This window comes from Ornithorhynchus anatinus, chromosome 2 (genome assembly GCF_004115215.2).
Source record: "Ornithorhynchus anatinus isolate Pmale09 chromosome 2, mOrnAna1.pri.v4, whole genome shotgun sequence".
Classification (NCBI taxonomy): Eukaryota; Metazoa; Chordata; class Mammalia; order Monotremata; family Ornithorhynchidae; genus Ornithorhynchus; species Ornithorhynchus anatinus.
In genome coordinates, this window is record NC_041729.1 from 138,597,893 (window position 1) to 138,614,487 (window position 16,595).

A 16,595-nucleotide genomic window follows, 5' to 3' on the forward strand; every position below is an offset into this window, starting at 1 on the left:
CCCCCATTTCCCGCTCCTCCCCCTCTCCCTTGCCATCCCCTCAGCACTGTACTCGTCTGCTCAACTGTATATATTTTCATTACCCTATTTATTTTGTTAATTTTGTTAATGAAATGTACATCGCCTTGATTCTATTTAGTTGCCATTGTTTTTACGAGATATTCTTCCCCTTGACTCTATTTATTGCCATTGTTCTTGTCTGTCTGTCTCCCCCGATTAGACTGTAAGCCCGTCAAAGGGCAGGGACTGTCTCTATCTGTTGCCGACTTGTTCATTCCAAGCGCTTAGTACAGTGCTCTGCACATAGTAAACGCTCAATAAATACTATTGAATGAATGAATGGAAGACCAGAGAGTAAGTTAATGCTGGGTGGAGAGGGCCGATCTCCCAGCTGTTGTGCACAAAGAATAAGCAGGATGTGGCTGTGATTTCATGTGAAAGTTGAATGATAGTGTAGAGTCAAGGGTGGCACTGTGGGCTTCTGGGACAAGGAAGATGGTGGTAATAATAATAATTGTGGTATTTTTCAAGCACATACTATGTGTCAAGCACTGAACTAAGCACTGGAGTAGATACAAGATGATCAGATTGGACAGAGTCCCTATACCAATGGGGCTCACAGTTTTAAGGAGAAAGAAGAACAAGTATTTAATCCCCATTTTACAGATGAGGAAACTGAGGCCCAAAGATGTTAAATGACTAGACCAAAGCCACCCACCAGGTGAGTGACAGAGCTGGGATTAAAAGCCAGTTCATTGACTTCCTGGCCCATGCTCTTTCCGCTTAGACCATGCTGATTCTCATCGCCTGGCACTGCTGTCATCATTTGGAGGCTTGCTCTCTATGGGGAGAGACAGACATAAAAGTCTTTACGATAGTGTAATCGGAATAAATCAATTGACTGTAAAATCAATTATACATGTAGCCTCCAGTGCTGGGGGAGACACTGAATAAATTTGTTGGTGCTAGAGGCAGCTGATGCCTGATTGTGATTCGGGGTGTTAGTTATCAGGGAAGACTCTCTAGCCATTCTCTTCAGGTCCAAAAGGAAATCAAGGAAAAATAATTTTCCCTGCTCCAGCCTTGGACACCTAGTTGAAATATGAAGATAACAGAGCCTTTGCCACATTCATCCTCAGTCTCCCCTGACTGAGACCTCATTTCCCCTACTCCTTCTCCCTTCTTTATTGCCTATGTACCTGGATCTGTATCTTTTAAGCATTTGTTATTCACCAGCACCCTCAGCCCCACAGCAATTGTGTACGTATCTGCATTTTTAAATAAATGGATGTCTCCCCCTGTAGATATTTAAAACCTTTGTGTTCAGGGAATGAGTCTATCAACTCTGTTGTATTGTCCTCTTCCAAGAGCTTAATACTGTTCTCTGCACATAGTAAGCACTCAGAAAATACCATTGATTGATTAATTGATTGGCCTCCAACCCTCTTTCCTCCAGCATTTGAATGGGAAACATTTAAGGGTTTCTTTAAGCCATCACAAGTGAGGATGAGCCTTATCTGAAAGTAAGACTCACTGATTATAAGCCAAAAATATTTGTGTAGCCCCTTGAATTAGGTGTTTGGGAGAGTGTAATATCATTAGTACAATCCCTGTCTTCAAGGAGTTTACAGTCTAGCAGAGGAGATTGAATCCTCACCACTGGCTTTAAAGCACTCCACCATCTTGCCCCCTCACTACTCTCCCTCTAAAACCTAGCCTGCACATTTTGCTCTTGTAAAGCTAACTTTCTCACTGTGCCTCCATCTCTCTTACCTCATCGCTGACTCCTAGCTCACATCCAGTCTCTGGCCTGGAATGCTGTCCCTTCCAATTACTCTCCCCCCATTTCAGAGCTTTATTGAAGGCACACCTCCAAGAGGCCTTCCCAGACTAAGCCCCCCTTTCCTTCTCTCCCTCTCCTTTCTAAATCATCCTGACTTGCTCCCTCTGCTTTCCCCTCCCCCAAGCCCCACAGCACTTATATACATATCTGTAATTTGTTTATTTGTATTAATGTCTGTCTCCCCACCTCTAGACTGTAAGTTCTTGTGGGCAGGGAATATGCCATTTTATTTTTATATGATACTCTCTCAAGCACTTAATAAGAGCTCTGCACACAGTAAATGCCCAATAAATACAACTGAATGAATTGAAAATCAAATAATTTACAGATCAAAGGAAGAAGGGCAAAACCAAAAATAAATAAGTGCTTGCTTGTGTAAAAGGATGTATAAATTCACACGAACAGATAGGGTACAGGTGGGTGTGAGTGCAAAGAGAGTAGTTGGCTCAGATATACTGAGGTAGTAGTTGGGGTTATATAACCTGAGGGGATGATAAATTAACCAAAGACAAGCTCAGTAGGCTTCTCAAAACTCTAGCAGATATCTAGGGGGAGCCTAAGGGTTTTCTGCCCCAAAAGTGAGGGACAATGGAAAAACACAGAAGAAATGAAGAAAAGAGAAGAGATAAAGGATGAGATTATTTTATGAATGGGGACAGTTTACTTCTTTTCTGTGGCCATAGAAAATATCCTCCTGAGTGACCAAAAAAAACCAAAGACAAAAAGCTTTTTTACTGCTCCTTGGCCCCTTCAGGCACATCAGAACTACATCTGTTAATTTCCCACTTAACCTTGACCAAGTTGCCATGTTCTATTATTATTCATCATATTATTATCATGATCTGTGAATTGCGTTCCCTGTGGGGCATCGTCCTCAGTGTTGGGGAGAGGTTCAATGATGAGGATTCTGATCTTAGCGATCTGATCTGATCGAGAAGCAGCGTGGCTCAGTGGAAAGAGCATGGGCTTTGGAGTCAGGGCTCATGAGTTCGAATCCCAGCTCTGCCACTTGTCGGCTGTGTGACTGTGGGCAAGTCACTTAACTTCTCTGTGCCTCAGTTCCCTCATCTGTAAAATGGGGATTAAGACTGTGAGCCCCACGTGGGACAACCTGATTCCCCTATGTCTACCCCAGAGCTTAGAACAGTGCTCGGCACATAGTAAGCGCTTAACAAATACCAACATTATTATTATTATCTTAGCAGATCCTAGCAGGATCCCTAGTATCCTCTACTGGATAGGAGGGAGAAGTGGAAGCTGTACCAGTCCTGCCCCATTCCTGGGTGTGAAGATAGCTGCTCCAATCACAACAGCCTCCAGTCACAGCCACCTACCCCCATCCCCAAGATTCCCAAGGTTAAAGCTGGTATGGGTAGCTGGATTGGCTGGTCTTCTAGGGATTAGTGTAGGGGTTAGCCCTTCTCTTGCTAGACTCAAAGGTTTAGTCCCTAGATCCTTTAAGAGCTTTCACTTTTCGTAGTAGGAGTGGACTATTTAGCAGTTCCACCTCCTTCTGATCCATGGGGTGTCTAGTTTCCATGCAGATTGGACTCTGAGAGGGAGGTGGCTTGGTTCTTAGTCAGCTGGGGAAAGTGATGAGTAGGGGAGAAGATCCTCCTGTTGAGAGATCCTGCTCCTCAGGATCAGATGTGGCTGAACTGACTGAAGCAATCTCCTCTGTTCTAGCAGTTTGTCGTTCCATAGCCAGTGCTAGGAGGCTCAGGAAAGCAGCATGGTCTAGCAGAAAAAAAGCAGGAATCAAGAGATCAGGGTGCTAATCCCATCTTTAGCAGTGGCCTGTTGTGTGGCCTTGGACAAGTCATTTAACATTTCTGTACCTCAGTTTCAGTCATTCATTCATTTATTCATTCATTCATATTTATTAAGCACTTGCTGTGTGCAGAGTACTGTACTAAGCTCTTGAGAATGTACAATACAACAGTAAGCACTGACATTCACTGCCCACAATGATCTCACAGTCCAGGGTGGTCTGGGGTGGGAGCAGACAGACAACAATACAAATAAACAAAATTACAGGTGTGTACATAAGTGCTGTGGGGCTGGGAGTAGGGGAAAGAGCAAAGGGAGGAAGTTGGAATGACAAAGAAGGGAATCGAAGATGATGAAAAGTGGGGCTTAGTTTAGGAAGGCCTCTTGGAAGAGATGTGCCTTCAATAAAGTTTTAAAGAGGGGAGAGAAGTTGTCGGATTTGAGGAGAGAGGGCGTTCCAGGCCAGAGACAGGTTGTGGGCCAGGGTTTGGTGGTGAAACAAATGAGACTGAGGCACAGTGAGAAGGTTAGCACCAGAGGAGTGAAGTATGCAGGCTGGGTTGTAGGAAAGAAACTAGGTAAAGTAGAAGAGGTCAAGGTGATAAAGTTCTTTAAAGCCAACAGTGAGGAGTTTTTGTTTGCAACCACTGGAGTTTTTTGAGGTGCCACTCCATCCTAAGGACATGTCCTTAGTATTTTTGTAGAAATATGATCTGGGCATTGGAGCAAAGTATGGCCTGGAGTGGGGAGAAGCAGCATGTGCGGTGGTCAGCGTGGAGGCTGATGCAATAATCTAGGTGGGATAGGATGAATGATTATATTACTGTGGCAGCAGTTTGGATGAAGAGGAAAGAGCAAATCTTAGCTATGTTGTCACGTTGAGAATGACAGGATTTGGGGATGGATTGAATATGTGGGTTGAATAAGAGAGAGGAGTCAAGGATAATGCCAAGGTCAGGGCTTGTGAGACTGAAAGGATGGTGGTGCCATCTATAGTGAAAGTCAGGTAGAGGACAGGGTTTGGGTGGAAGGGTAAGGAGCTCTGTTTTGGACATTTTAAGTTAAGATTGAGGTAATGGGAGGACATCCAAGTAGAGATGTCTTGAAGGCAGGAGGAGGTGCAAGTCTGGAGAGAGAGAGAGATCAGGGGAGGAGATGTAGATTTGGGTATTATCTGCATAGAGATGGTAGTTGAAGCCATGGGAGCAAATGAGTTCTCCAAGGGAGTGAGTGTAGATGGAGAATAGAAGGGGAATGGTAGGAGTAGTACATTTAGCAGTTCCACCTACTTCTGATCTGTTGGGGTGCTTTCAATGGAGATTGGACTCTGGGAGAGAGGTGGCTTTGTTCTTAGTCAACTGGGGAAGGTGGTGAGTTAGGGGAGAAGTGGGTGAAGTTGGGGAACATAAAGGGGCCAGGCTAGGAAGGATCACATGGGACCTCTGATGATGGTAGTGATGGTGGTGGAGATGACAGTGATCATGATGGCCTTGATTCTATTTAGTTGCCATTGTTTTTACAAGATCTTCTTCCCCTTGACTCTATTTATTGCCATTGTTCTTGTCTGTCTGTCTCCCCCGATTAGACTGTAAGCCCGTCAAAGGGCAGGGACTGTCTCTATCTGTTGCCGACTTGTTCATTCCAAGCGCTTAGTACAGTGTTCTGCACATAGTAAGTGCTCAATAAATACTATTGAATGACTATTGAATGAATGATGGATAAATTTGATAATAATAATAATAATAATGTTGGTATTTGTTAAGCGCTTACTATGTGCCGAGCACTGTTCTAAGCGCTGGGGTAGACATAGGGGAATCAGGTTGTCCCACGTGGGGCTCACAGTCTTAATCCCCATTTTACAGATGAGGGAACTGAGGCACAGAGAAGTTAAGTGACTTGTCCACAGTCACACAGCCGACAAGTGGCAGAGCTGGGATTCGAACTCATGAGCCCTGACTCCAAAGCCCATGCTCTTTCCACTGAGCCACGCTGCTTCTCCAATCTGATGAGAACAGTGATATTAGGAATGACAATGGAGCTGCTGCTGATAATAATAATGCTGCTGATGGGACTGTGGGACCTGGGGGGCAGAAATGATGATGGGGATGATGAGAATTGGATAGTAGGATGATCCACCAAACCCAGCAAGAGAGAGAAGTTCTGTAGAACCTGAAACTCCCCAGGTTTGTGGAAATATCTAGGGCCACCTCACCCAACATCTTGCCTTGGAAGCTGAATACATCTCTCCCAGTTCTTAGATGTTATTCTCTCTTTTTACAGAAAAAGAGAATATACAATAGATATTTCTGGCAAAATATTCTTCCTTATTCTAACCTAAATTCTTCTTACTGCAGGGCTCAGTAGAGTTGAGGAGGACACTGTGACTAGACACAATCCCTTGGATTTTTGTTGGCCAAGATCTGAAGAACCTGACCTCAAATGTTGGAAAAGTCCTGAGGGAAATTCTTGATGATAACATCTGGTCCTGAAGCAGGAATCCAATGCTGGGATGCTGGCATTCAGAAGTCTTCAAAGGATTTTCTGTGGATTAAGTGGCAGGGTGGACATGGCAGAGAAGATCACATAAGATCTTTCTGAGTGCACCCATTGCTGGACAGGTCTCCAACTAGAAGAGGTTCATAGGGTAGAGGGAGAGAGGTTAGAAGAGTTAATAATAAAAATAATATAATAATAGTAATAATCGTTCAGCATTTACTGTATGACAAGCACTGCACTAAGTACTGGGGAAAATATAAGTGAACCAGGTTGGACCCAGCCCCTGTCCCTCTTGGGGCTCACATTCTCAATCCCCATTTTACAGATGAGGTAACTGAGGCAGAGAGAAGTGAAGTGACTTGTTTAAGATCGCAGAGCAGAGATGTGGCGGAGCAGAGATTAGCACTCGTGACCTTCTGACTCCCAGGTCCATACTCTATCCATTGTGCCATGCTGCTTCTCATGGTGAAGGAAAGAGTACCTGAACAATATTTCCCTGACCCACTCCTTCCTCTCTTCACCTTTATAGCCACCAGCATGGGCTACACCCTTGTCACTTCCTGCTGGACTCCTTCATCAGCCTTTTTACTGCCCCCCCTCACTTCCAGCCTCTCCTCTTCCCTACCTAACAGTCTGCTTACTGAATCAAACTTCCTAAGGTATAGTTCAGAATTTATCACTTCCTTCCTCAAACTGTCCAGTAACCACTCACTTCTCTCTGCAAATCTGAATTTCACAGAATCAGAGAGAAATTCCTGAGAATTAGATTCATGGTTCTCCACCAGCTATCTCCTTGCATCTCTACTCTCTGTCCCTTCTGAATCCCAACACCCAATCTTTTCTTGTCCCAAGCTAATCTTTGTACAGTTTATCTCACTTGACACTTCATCTGCAACCCATTCCTCACATCCTTCCTCCTCCCTGGAACTCCTTCCCCCTTCAAATCTTCTGAACCATGTTTCTTTACATCTTAAAACACTTCCTGAAAACCCACCTCCTCCAATTACTTACTATGTCCCCTTTTCATTCTATCTCAACAGTCACAATAGCATTTATGTATATGTAAAATAATTTATGGAATTTATTTTGTCATTTATGCTTTCATTTTTTCATTTTCTCCATAGCTAAGCTAGTCCCTGGGGAAAAACAAACGGTAACATAAATAACAAAATAAATGAAATATGCTAAAATTTTCTTCCTGTTCCCTCTGTTTGTATACAATGTGTGTTTGTCTGTGATCCCTTATAGTTCACAAACTTTCCAAAGACAGAAATATATTTTCATTTTATTGTACTTTCCAAGTAATCATGACAGTGCTCCGCACACAATAGAGCCTCAATAAATATGGATTATTACTATGACTATGATAATGATAAGAGGGAAGAGGAGGAGAAGGGGGAAGAAGAGATCAAGGACAAGGAGGATTAGAAGGTTGAGGAGGAAGAGAAAGAGAAGGATGAAAAAAAGGAAGAGAAGGAGAAGGAGGGGAGAAAGAGAAGTAGGAAGCTGAAGAAAAGGCGGGGGAGGATGGGGAGGACAAGGACATGGAGGCCAAGGAAGAAGAAGAGGAGGAGGGGTGGAGGAGGAGGAGAAGGGTGGGTAGAGGAGTAGGAGGAGAAGGAGGAAGAGGAAGAGGAAGACATTAAAGTTTGTGGTGTAGCAATTATTTAGAAGAGAAGGGCTACAATTAGCTTAATCTTGTTATTTAGTGGAAGTGATTGGTTTTATTTCCACTGAAAACAGAACAATCTTAAACTACATTAAAGATAATTTAGGTTAGATAGAAGAAAACATTCTGACAGTGACTATTGTTAACACTATGTTTCATAAATACCGGGATAGTTGCTGAATGGAGATCTTTAAAGAAACATGCCATGCTTTCAACTGTAGTGCACATAGCTATTCTGGGAAGTAGGGGCTCGACTCTTTGATGTCAGAAACCTTCCATCACGTGGCTAGGAGTTCATTATGAAGAGCCCCTGTAGGCTCAAACTCAACCATAGGGACAGTGGTCAACTTTTCCACACTTTTTGTTTTTCTTCTCAGATTGGCTCAAAGGCTCTGAAGAGCCTCAACTCTGGGATTACGATCCGTGTCCCTCTGCCATTGGAGCCTCTGAGCCAGTGAGAGAAGGAAGTACAAATATCTGTGGCCATGCTGGCTGGAGAACCCTCTGGGGAAGAGCCACAGAAACACTAAGTCAAATCTGTACCTTCATCCAACCCATAGCCTGATGCTCCCGAATCTCTTTCTGCCACTTGCCTTCTGGGTTTTTCACACAACCAGGATCGAGCCAGTTTTCTGGTAAGACTTCATCATTTCTAAAACCTCTTCTGAGAGGCCATGGACATGATGTGTTTGCTGTAAATACAACAGGACATCTCACTGTGAGAGGAATATACAGAAACAGGGGGTCGAGGGAGGTGGGGACATTGGCCAAGAAGTATGCACTGGGAACACAACAAGGGGCAAGTGTCTGGGGTAGGGGAGGGATGTTACAGCCCAGAGAATCAAAGGTGGAGGAATAGACCTGACAAAATTCACAGTAGCTGCTCCCCTTGGAAGAGCAGGTTTGGGGATGGAGTTGTATTTTCTGTTTAAAACTACATCAGAAGGATCCAGATGGCCAGGAGATGTCTTTGGGGGTTACTAAATGACATGTGAAATTGTCCCTTTAAGAATGTCATGTGGCCACTGTGGAGCGTATGAATGACTCCATTTTGTAACATAGAAGCCATTTTATGAGCAACGATCATTTGACCTCGTGAACAACATAGAAGGAGAAATTTGAGGAGGAACCAATAGCATAGAAGGTGGACCTTGAGGAAGCACTGAACCGTCTTGCCATCAGGCAGAAGGAGGACTGCTGGAGGTACATGAGGTAAGCTGTCTTGCAAAAACAGCCCATGGGTTGGGTGCGGGGGGAGGGATTGCTGTCCCCCAGGGCTTTAACTGGTAATGGCTTGAGAGAGCAGGCAAGTCAAAGCAGCGAATTAGGACCCGCCGCAACTCATGTGAAACAACTAACATGAGTGGATATAAGGGGGGGGGGGGGGCGGTGGCGACCAACCAAATAAGATAGCAAGCTTGGGCCGAACTCAAGGGCCGAACAGCTGAAGCAGGTGGTTGTCATGAGCTAAAGAATCCGACCCCAGTGGGTGGCAAAACCACATGACCCAAGATGCCTATGGCATGACCGCCAAGGACCATCTAAAGACTTGCACCAGGACCATGCGCTGTGAGCAGCCAGATGCCTTGAACTATTCTGATGTGAGACCATCTGCATGAACCTGAGGAAAACAGTCAGACAACATAACTATGTATGTATGAGTTTGTGTCTGTGTAAATACATTTACCCCTTCAGTTAGACTAAGAATCGAATAAAGCTTTATGCTTTATACTGTGGTGGTTTGGTTTCACTGTGGTTTGACTTGTCATTGAGTACCTGATGGGGTGAGAGAGTATCAGGGATTCTATAAGTGCCAGGTGGGGTGAGACAGGGACAAATCTATAGGAGAGATGCCTGACAGGAGCAGGGATGGACTTAAAGACTTATGGTGACGTTGATGGTGACTTACCTGAACGTGTGAGCCAGACTCATGACAGCCACCAAAAAGCATAGGATCAGGAGCACAGTCCATGCTACCTCCATGAACCCTAGGAGATTAATGGAACAAGGAAGACAGGGGGTGTGGGTGACCAGGGGGAATTTGGATAGAACAATGTGGGAAATCACTCCTTCTGCCTACAGGTTTGGGGAAATTCTAGATCCTGTGCTCAGAAGTGGCAAGAGATCAATTTCTTGGCTCAGCACAGGCAGTGTCATGGAGAAATACTGTTTTCTGAACACCAAGATTGGGGGATATCTACAACTCCTGAGCTGGAATGAGTCACCTGCCTTCTAAGATTCAGGCGGAGTGAGTACCTGATCCAGCCCAGGCAAATTGGCAGCTGTGAGATCTGAAACTGTAAATGCTGCCTTTCTCCTCTCCCCACCCTTCTCAGAGCACCAAGGCTGATGCAGAATGTGGCAGACATTGTCATTTTGCAACAGCTCCAGCTTCACCCCAATGCTTTTCACCCTGAATGGCATCCCAAATCTGGAGGCCCTACATGCCTGGCTCTCCCTCCCTTTCTGCTCCATATATGTCATCGCCATGGTGGGGAACTGTGGACTTCTGTACCTCATTTGTCATGAGGAGGCACTGCACCAGCCCATGTACTACTTCCTGGCCATGCTGTCTTCCACGGACCTGGCCATGTGCAGCAGTACAATACCCAGAATGCTCCTTCTCTTTTGGTTCAATTTAAGGGAGATCGACTTCAGCACCTGCCTAGTCCAGATGTTCTTTGTCCACACCTTCACAGGGATGGAATCCGGAGTCCTCATGCTCATGGCCCTGGATCGCTATGTGGCCATCTGCTACCCTCTGAGATACTCCACCATCTTGACCAACCCCGTCATCGCCAAGGCTGGGCTGGCCACTTTCCTCAGGGGGGCCTTTCTGATCATTCCCTTCACTATCCTGACCAAGAGACTGCCTTTCTGTCAGAGCCATGTCATCCCCCACACCTACTGTGACCACATGTCTGTGGCCAAGTTGTCCAGTGGCAACATCAAAGTCAACACAATCTATGGGCTGATGGTTGCCATTCTAATCGGAGGATTTGACATCTTCTGTATCTCCGCATCCTACACCATAATCCTCAAGGCCGTGGTGAGCCTGTCGTCGGTGGAAGCTCAGCGCAAAGCTTTCAGCACCTGCACTGCTCACATCTCTGCCATCATCATCAGCTATGTTCCGGCCTTCTTCACCTTCTTCACCCACCGCTTTGGGGGCCACACCATCCCCCACCATGTACACATCATCATTGCCAACCTGTACCTGCTGCTGCCCCCGATGATGAACCCCATCATCTATGGGGTGAAGACCAAGCAGATCCGGGAAGCTGTGGTCAGGCTGTTGGGTTGGAAAACGGCATTGACCCCTAAGAGACCAGATTGACCTTAGTTCAACTGGGTTGAGGAATAATAATGTTAAAGATAATGATAACAACAATAATGATAATAACATTTTACTTGCTTACTTTGTGTCAGGCACTCTACTAATCTCTGAGGTAGGTAGAAGATAAGTAGGTTGGACACATTCCCTGTTCAATGCATTGCTTACAGGCTCTAAAAAGGAGGGAGGAAAAGATGTTGAATTTCTTTTTAACCTTAGAAGAAACTGGAGAAGAAATAATAATAATGAAAAACTGGAGAAGAAATAATAATAATAATAATGATGTTGGCATTTGTTAAGCGCTTACTCTGTGCCAAACAATGTTCTCTGCACTGGGGTAGATACAAGGTAATCAGGTTGTCCCACGTAGGGCTCACAATTTTCATCCCCATGTTACAGATGAGGTAAGTGAGGCACAGAGAAGGTAAGTGGCTTGCCCAAGCTCACACAGCAAGTGTCAGAGATGGGATTAGAATCCATATCCTCACTCTCAATTAGGCCACAATGGTTTTCTCTAAGGGGAAGGGTCTTCCTCAAAAGAGGGGGCCAAGGAATGAAGAAATCAACAGTGGCATTTAGTATATCATCCACATCTCCTTGGTTTATGCCAAGAAGAATATCCATCTATCTTTGTCATAAATGTTTACTTTGGAAAGTATGTACTCTAAAATTTGGATTTGATTTGTATGATCATCCTGTTGGCCATTCCTGTCCTAATCTCCCACTCCCTTCTGCGTCTCCCTGACTTGCTTCCTTTTGCTCTCTCCACCTCCCAACCCCACAGCACTTATGTATATGTCTGTCATTTATAAATTTGTATTGCTGTCTGTTTATTTGTACTGATGCCCATCTCTCCCCTCACCCTCCCCAGACTGTGAGCTCATGCAGTAAGGGATTGTCACTGTTTATTGTTGTATTATACTTTCCCACCTGCTTAGTACAGTGTTCTGCATACAATAAGCACTTAGTAAACACAACTGAATGAATTTATCAATAGTAAAGGATATCTGTCAACACTATTTGTAAACAAATACTAATGGTTGGTTCCCTGGGACTGAAGATTATTCCTAGATGTATGGTTGGTTAATTAGCCAATCAATCAATGGTATTTATTGAGCGCTTACTGGGTGTAGAACATCGTACTGAGCATTTTCCAGCATCCTGCAGGCAAAGAATCATTCACCATCTCACCAGCTCCAAAAGTCTGGCTAGCAGCACTGTAGAAGGCACTAATTCCAGTTCAGGGCTGTAACCAGTGATAAGGCTTGAAGAGAAGTGAGACCGGGCTGTCGGTTTCTTTTGTTTTTGTTTCTGGATGACCAAAAGTGGCCGTCGAGCTTGGGTCCAGGGCTGTTAGATTTGGGAGAAACCACTCAGAGTTAAGAGCACAAGTGGAACAGAGAGTGATACTCTACTAGTCTGCAGCAGGCTGAGTGACATTTTAAAGCCCTAAGGCTAGGAGGCGGGAGGGGGATATTCATTTGTGACCACAATTGATTTTAAGCCTTTGGACTTAGTTTTAAGTTCTGTTTTGTGATTGCTCTCCATTTTACTAAATGCTTATGATGTGTTAAGCCCTGGGGTAAATACAACGTTACATTGGACACAGTCCCTGTACCATAAGGGAATAGGCTATTCATTCATTCATTCATTCATTCATTCAATAGTATTTATTGAGCACTTACTATGTGCAGAGCACTGTACTAAGCGCTTGGAATATACAAATCGGTAACAGATAGAGACAGTCCTTGCCCTTAGATGGGCTTACAGTCTAATAAGGGGAAACAGACAAGAACAATAGCAATAAATAGAATCAAACGGATGAACATCTCATTAAAACAATAGCAAATAAATAGAATCAAGGCTATGTACATTTCATTAACAAAATAAATAGGGTAATGAAAATATATACAGTTGAGCAGATGAGTGCAGTGCTGAGGGGATGGGAAGGGAGAGGGGGAGGAGCAGAGGGAAATTGGGGGAAAGAGGGTTTAGCTGCGGAGAGGTGAAGGGGGGGGCGGAAGAGGGAGTAGAGGGAGAAGGGGAGCTCAGTCTGGGAAGGCCTCTTGGAGGAGGTGAGTTTTAAATAGGGTTTTGAAGAGGGGAAGAGAATTAATTTGGCGGAGTTGAGGAGGGAGGGCGTTCCAGGACCGCGGGAGGACGTGGCCCAGGGGTCAACGGCGGGATAGGAGAGAACGGGGGGCGGTGAGGAGGTGGGCGGCAGAGGAGCAGAGAGTGCGGGGTGGGCAGTAGAAAGAGAGAAGGGAGGAGAGGTAGGAGGGAGCAAGGTGATGGAGAGTCTTGAAGCCTAGAGTGAGAAGTTTTTGTTTTGCACGGAGGTCGATAGGCAACCACTGGAGGTTTTTAAGAAGGAGAGTGACATGCGTGGAGCGTTTCTGCAAGAAGATGAGCCAGGCAGGGAGTGAAGAATAGACTGGAGTGGGGAGAGAGAGGAGGAAGGGAGATCAAAGAGCAGGCTGACACAGTAATCTAACCAGGATATTACGAGAGCCCTTAACAGTAAGATAGCTGTTTGGGTGGAGAGGAAAAGGTGGATCTTGGCTATATTATAAAGGTGAGACCAGCAGGTTTTGGTGACAGATCGGATGTGTGGGGTGAATGAGAGAGCTGAGTCAAAGATGACACTGAGGTTGCGGGCTTGAGGGACGGGAAGGATGGTGGTACCGTCCACAGTGATAGAGAAGTCAGGGAGAGGACAGGGCTTGGGACAGGACAGGGCTTGGGCTTGGCAAGGCTATCTTTCCCCATATTGCATACAAAGAAACTGAAGTCCGGAGAGGTTAAATAACTTTTCCAAGGTTACACAGTAGGCCAGGCCAAGTTAGGACTTGAACCTGGGTTTCCCAACTTCCAGCCATGTGCTATTTCCATTTGGCCATACCAGGTCCCCATACTCGTGGGATGCTAATCACAATAATAATTATTATGAAATTTCTTGACATTTTTTATTTAATTGTTATGTTCCAAGCCCTGTGCAAAATACATGTAGTCAGATAAGTCCTGGTTTCTGTTTCTTCTGGGGTTCCCTGTCTAAGGAAGGAGAAGAGATAATTATTTAATCCTTATTTTACAGATGAGGAAACTAAGGCACATAGAAGTTAAGTGATTTGTTCAAGGTCATACACGGCAAACCTGGGATTAGACACCCATACCCATCATCCTCATCAGTTGTTCTTTTTAACATTTAACTCCCTCCTCAGGCCCCCTGTCCTCTCTGCTCCCCCATCCCTCTCCCCCAACCATCTGGCCACCTACTTCAATAAGAAAATTAGTACCATCAAGTCTGAGCTCCCCCAAATCACCCCTCCCCCTCCTCTTGGACCCCTTTTCAACTTTCCCATCCTTCCCAGCAGTATCTTCAGAGGAGATCTTCTGCCTCCTCTCAAGTGCCAACTCCACCCCCCACCCTATCACGCCCCACATGTGCGTCAGACTCAATTCCTTCGCACTTTATAAAAACTCTCGCCCCTTTCCCCCCTTCCCTCCTTTACTGCCATCTTCAACTGCTCAATCTCCAGTGGTTTCTTCCCCACTCCCTTCAAACAAGCCCATGTCTCCCCCCTCCTAAAAAAACCCTCCCTTGACCCCACAGCCCCCTTCAGTTACCACCCCATCTCCCTCCTACCCTTCCTTTCCAAACTTCTGGAGTGAGTTGTCAACACTTGCTGCCTCAAATTCCTCTCCTCCGACTCTCCTCCAATTTCCCTCCAATATGGCTTCCACCCCCTCCACTTCACTGAAACTGCTCGCTCAAAGATCACCAATAGCCTCCTTCTTGCCAAATAAAAATAATAATAATAATAGTAATAATAATAATAATGGTATTTGTTAAACACTATGTACCCAGCACTGTTCTAAGCACTGGTGGGAAGATACAAAGTAATCAGGTTGTCCTATGTGGGGCTCACATTCTTAATCCCATTTTACAAATGAGGTAACTGAGGCACAGAGAAGTTAAGTGATTTGCCCAAAGTCACAAAGCTGCTAAGTGGCAGAGCTAGGATTAGAACCCATGACTTCTGACTCCCAAGTCCATGCTCTTTCCACTGAGCCACACTGCTTCTCCAATGGCTCCTACTCCATCCTAATCCTCCTTGACCTTTCAGCTGCCTTTGACACTGTCGACTATCCCCTTTGCAACACATTATCCAACCTTGGCTTCACTGACTCTGTCCTCTCCTGGTTCTCCTCCTATCTCTCTGGCTGTTCTTTCTCAGTCTCTTTTGCAGGACTCTCCTCCCCTTCCCATGCCTTAATTGTAAGGATACCTCAAGATTCAGTTCTTGGTCCCCTTCTATTCTCCACCTACACTCACTCACTTGGAGGACTCATTCAATCCCATGGCTTCAACTATCATTTCTATGCATATGACATCCAAATCTATATCTCCTCCCATTTTCTCTCCCTCCCTACTGGCTCACATCTCCTCCTGCCTTCATGACACCTCTACTTGGATGTCCTCTCACCACCTAAAACTCAACATGTCCAAGACAGAGCTCCTAATCTTCCCTCCCAAACCCTGTCCTCTCCCATACTTTCTCTTCACTGTAAAAGGCACAACCATCCTTCCCATCTAACAAGCCCACAACCTTGGCACCATCCTTGACTCTGCCCTCTCATTCACCCCACATATCCAATCCATCCTCAAATCCTGCCGGGCTCACCTTCACAACATCGCCAAGATCCGCCCTTTCCCCTCCATTCAAACCTATATAACATTAGTACTATCACTCATCCTATTTTGACTGGATTACTGCATCAGCCTCCTTTCTGACCTCCCAACTTCCTGTCTCTCCCCACTTCCATCCATAGTTCACTCTGCTGCCCGGATTATCGTTCTACAGAAATGTTCTGGGCATCTCATCCCACTCCTCAAAAATCTTCAGTGGTTGCCTATCAATCTACATATCAAACAAAAATTCCTCACTATGGGCTTCAAAGCTCTCCATTACCTTGCTCCTTCTTCTACCTCCCTTCTCTCCTACGCCTAGCCCGCACACTCTGCTCCTCTGGTGCTAACCTTCTCACTGTGTCTCGATCTCGCATTTCTCGCCTCTGACCGCTGACCCATGTCTTACCTCTGGCCTGGAACTTCCTCCATCCTCAAATAATTATAATTCTAATAATTATGGTATTTGTTAAGTGCTTATCATGTGCCAGGCACTGTTTCCTCCAAAGCATCACTCTTCCCCGCTTCAAAGCCCTACTGAAAGCTCACCTCCTCCAAGAAGCCCTCCCAGACTAAGCCCCCCTTTTCCTCGGCTCCCCCTCCCTTCCACGTCACTTCAACCTGCTCCCTTTGCCCTTCTCCCCCCTCCCAGCCCCACAGCACTTACGTATATATGTGCAGATGTCTAAATATAATTTATTTATACTGATGCCTGTTGAATTGTTTTGATGAGTATCAATCTCTAATATATTAGACCTATTTATTTATATTGATGCCTATTTACTTGTTTTGA

The 16,595-nt window shown here is 45.2% G+C and overlaps 1 protein-coding gene across 1 annotated transcript; it reads left to right on the forward strand.

Annotated features, from left to right (window-relative positions):
* Positions 1–10,134: 10,134 nt before the first annotated feature.
* Positions 10,135–11,115, forward strand: LOC100078416 (olfactory receptor 52N2-like). Its single transcript, XM_007659353.3, has one exon. The coding sequence runs from the start codon at positions 10,135–10,137 to the stop codon at positions 11,113–11,115; it is 981 nt and encodes a 326-aa protein (XP_007657543.3).
* Positions 11,116–16,595: the final 5,480 nt, after the last annotated feature.

Bases quoted from the DNA above. Each gene is read 5' to 3' on its own strand.
- LOC100078416 (XM_007659353.3), top strand. From the start codon at position 10,135: ATGTGGCAGACATTGTCATTTTGCAACAGCTCCAGCTTCACCCCAATG.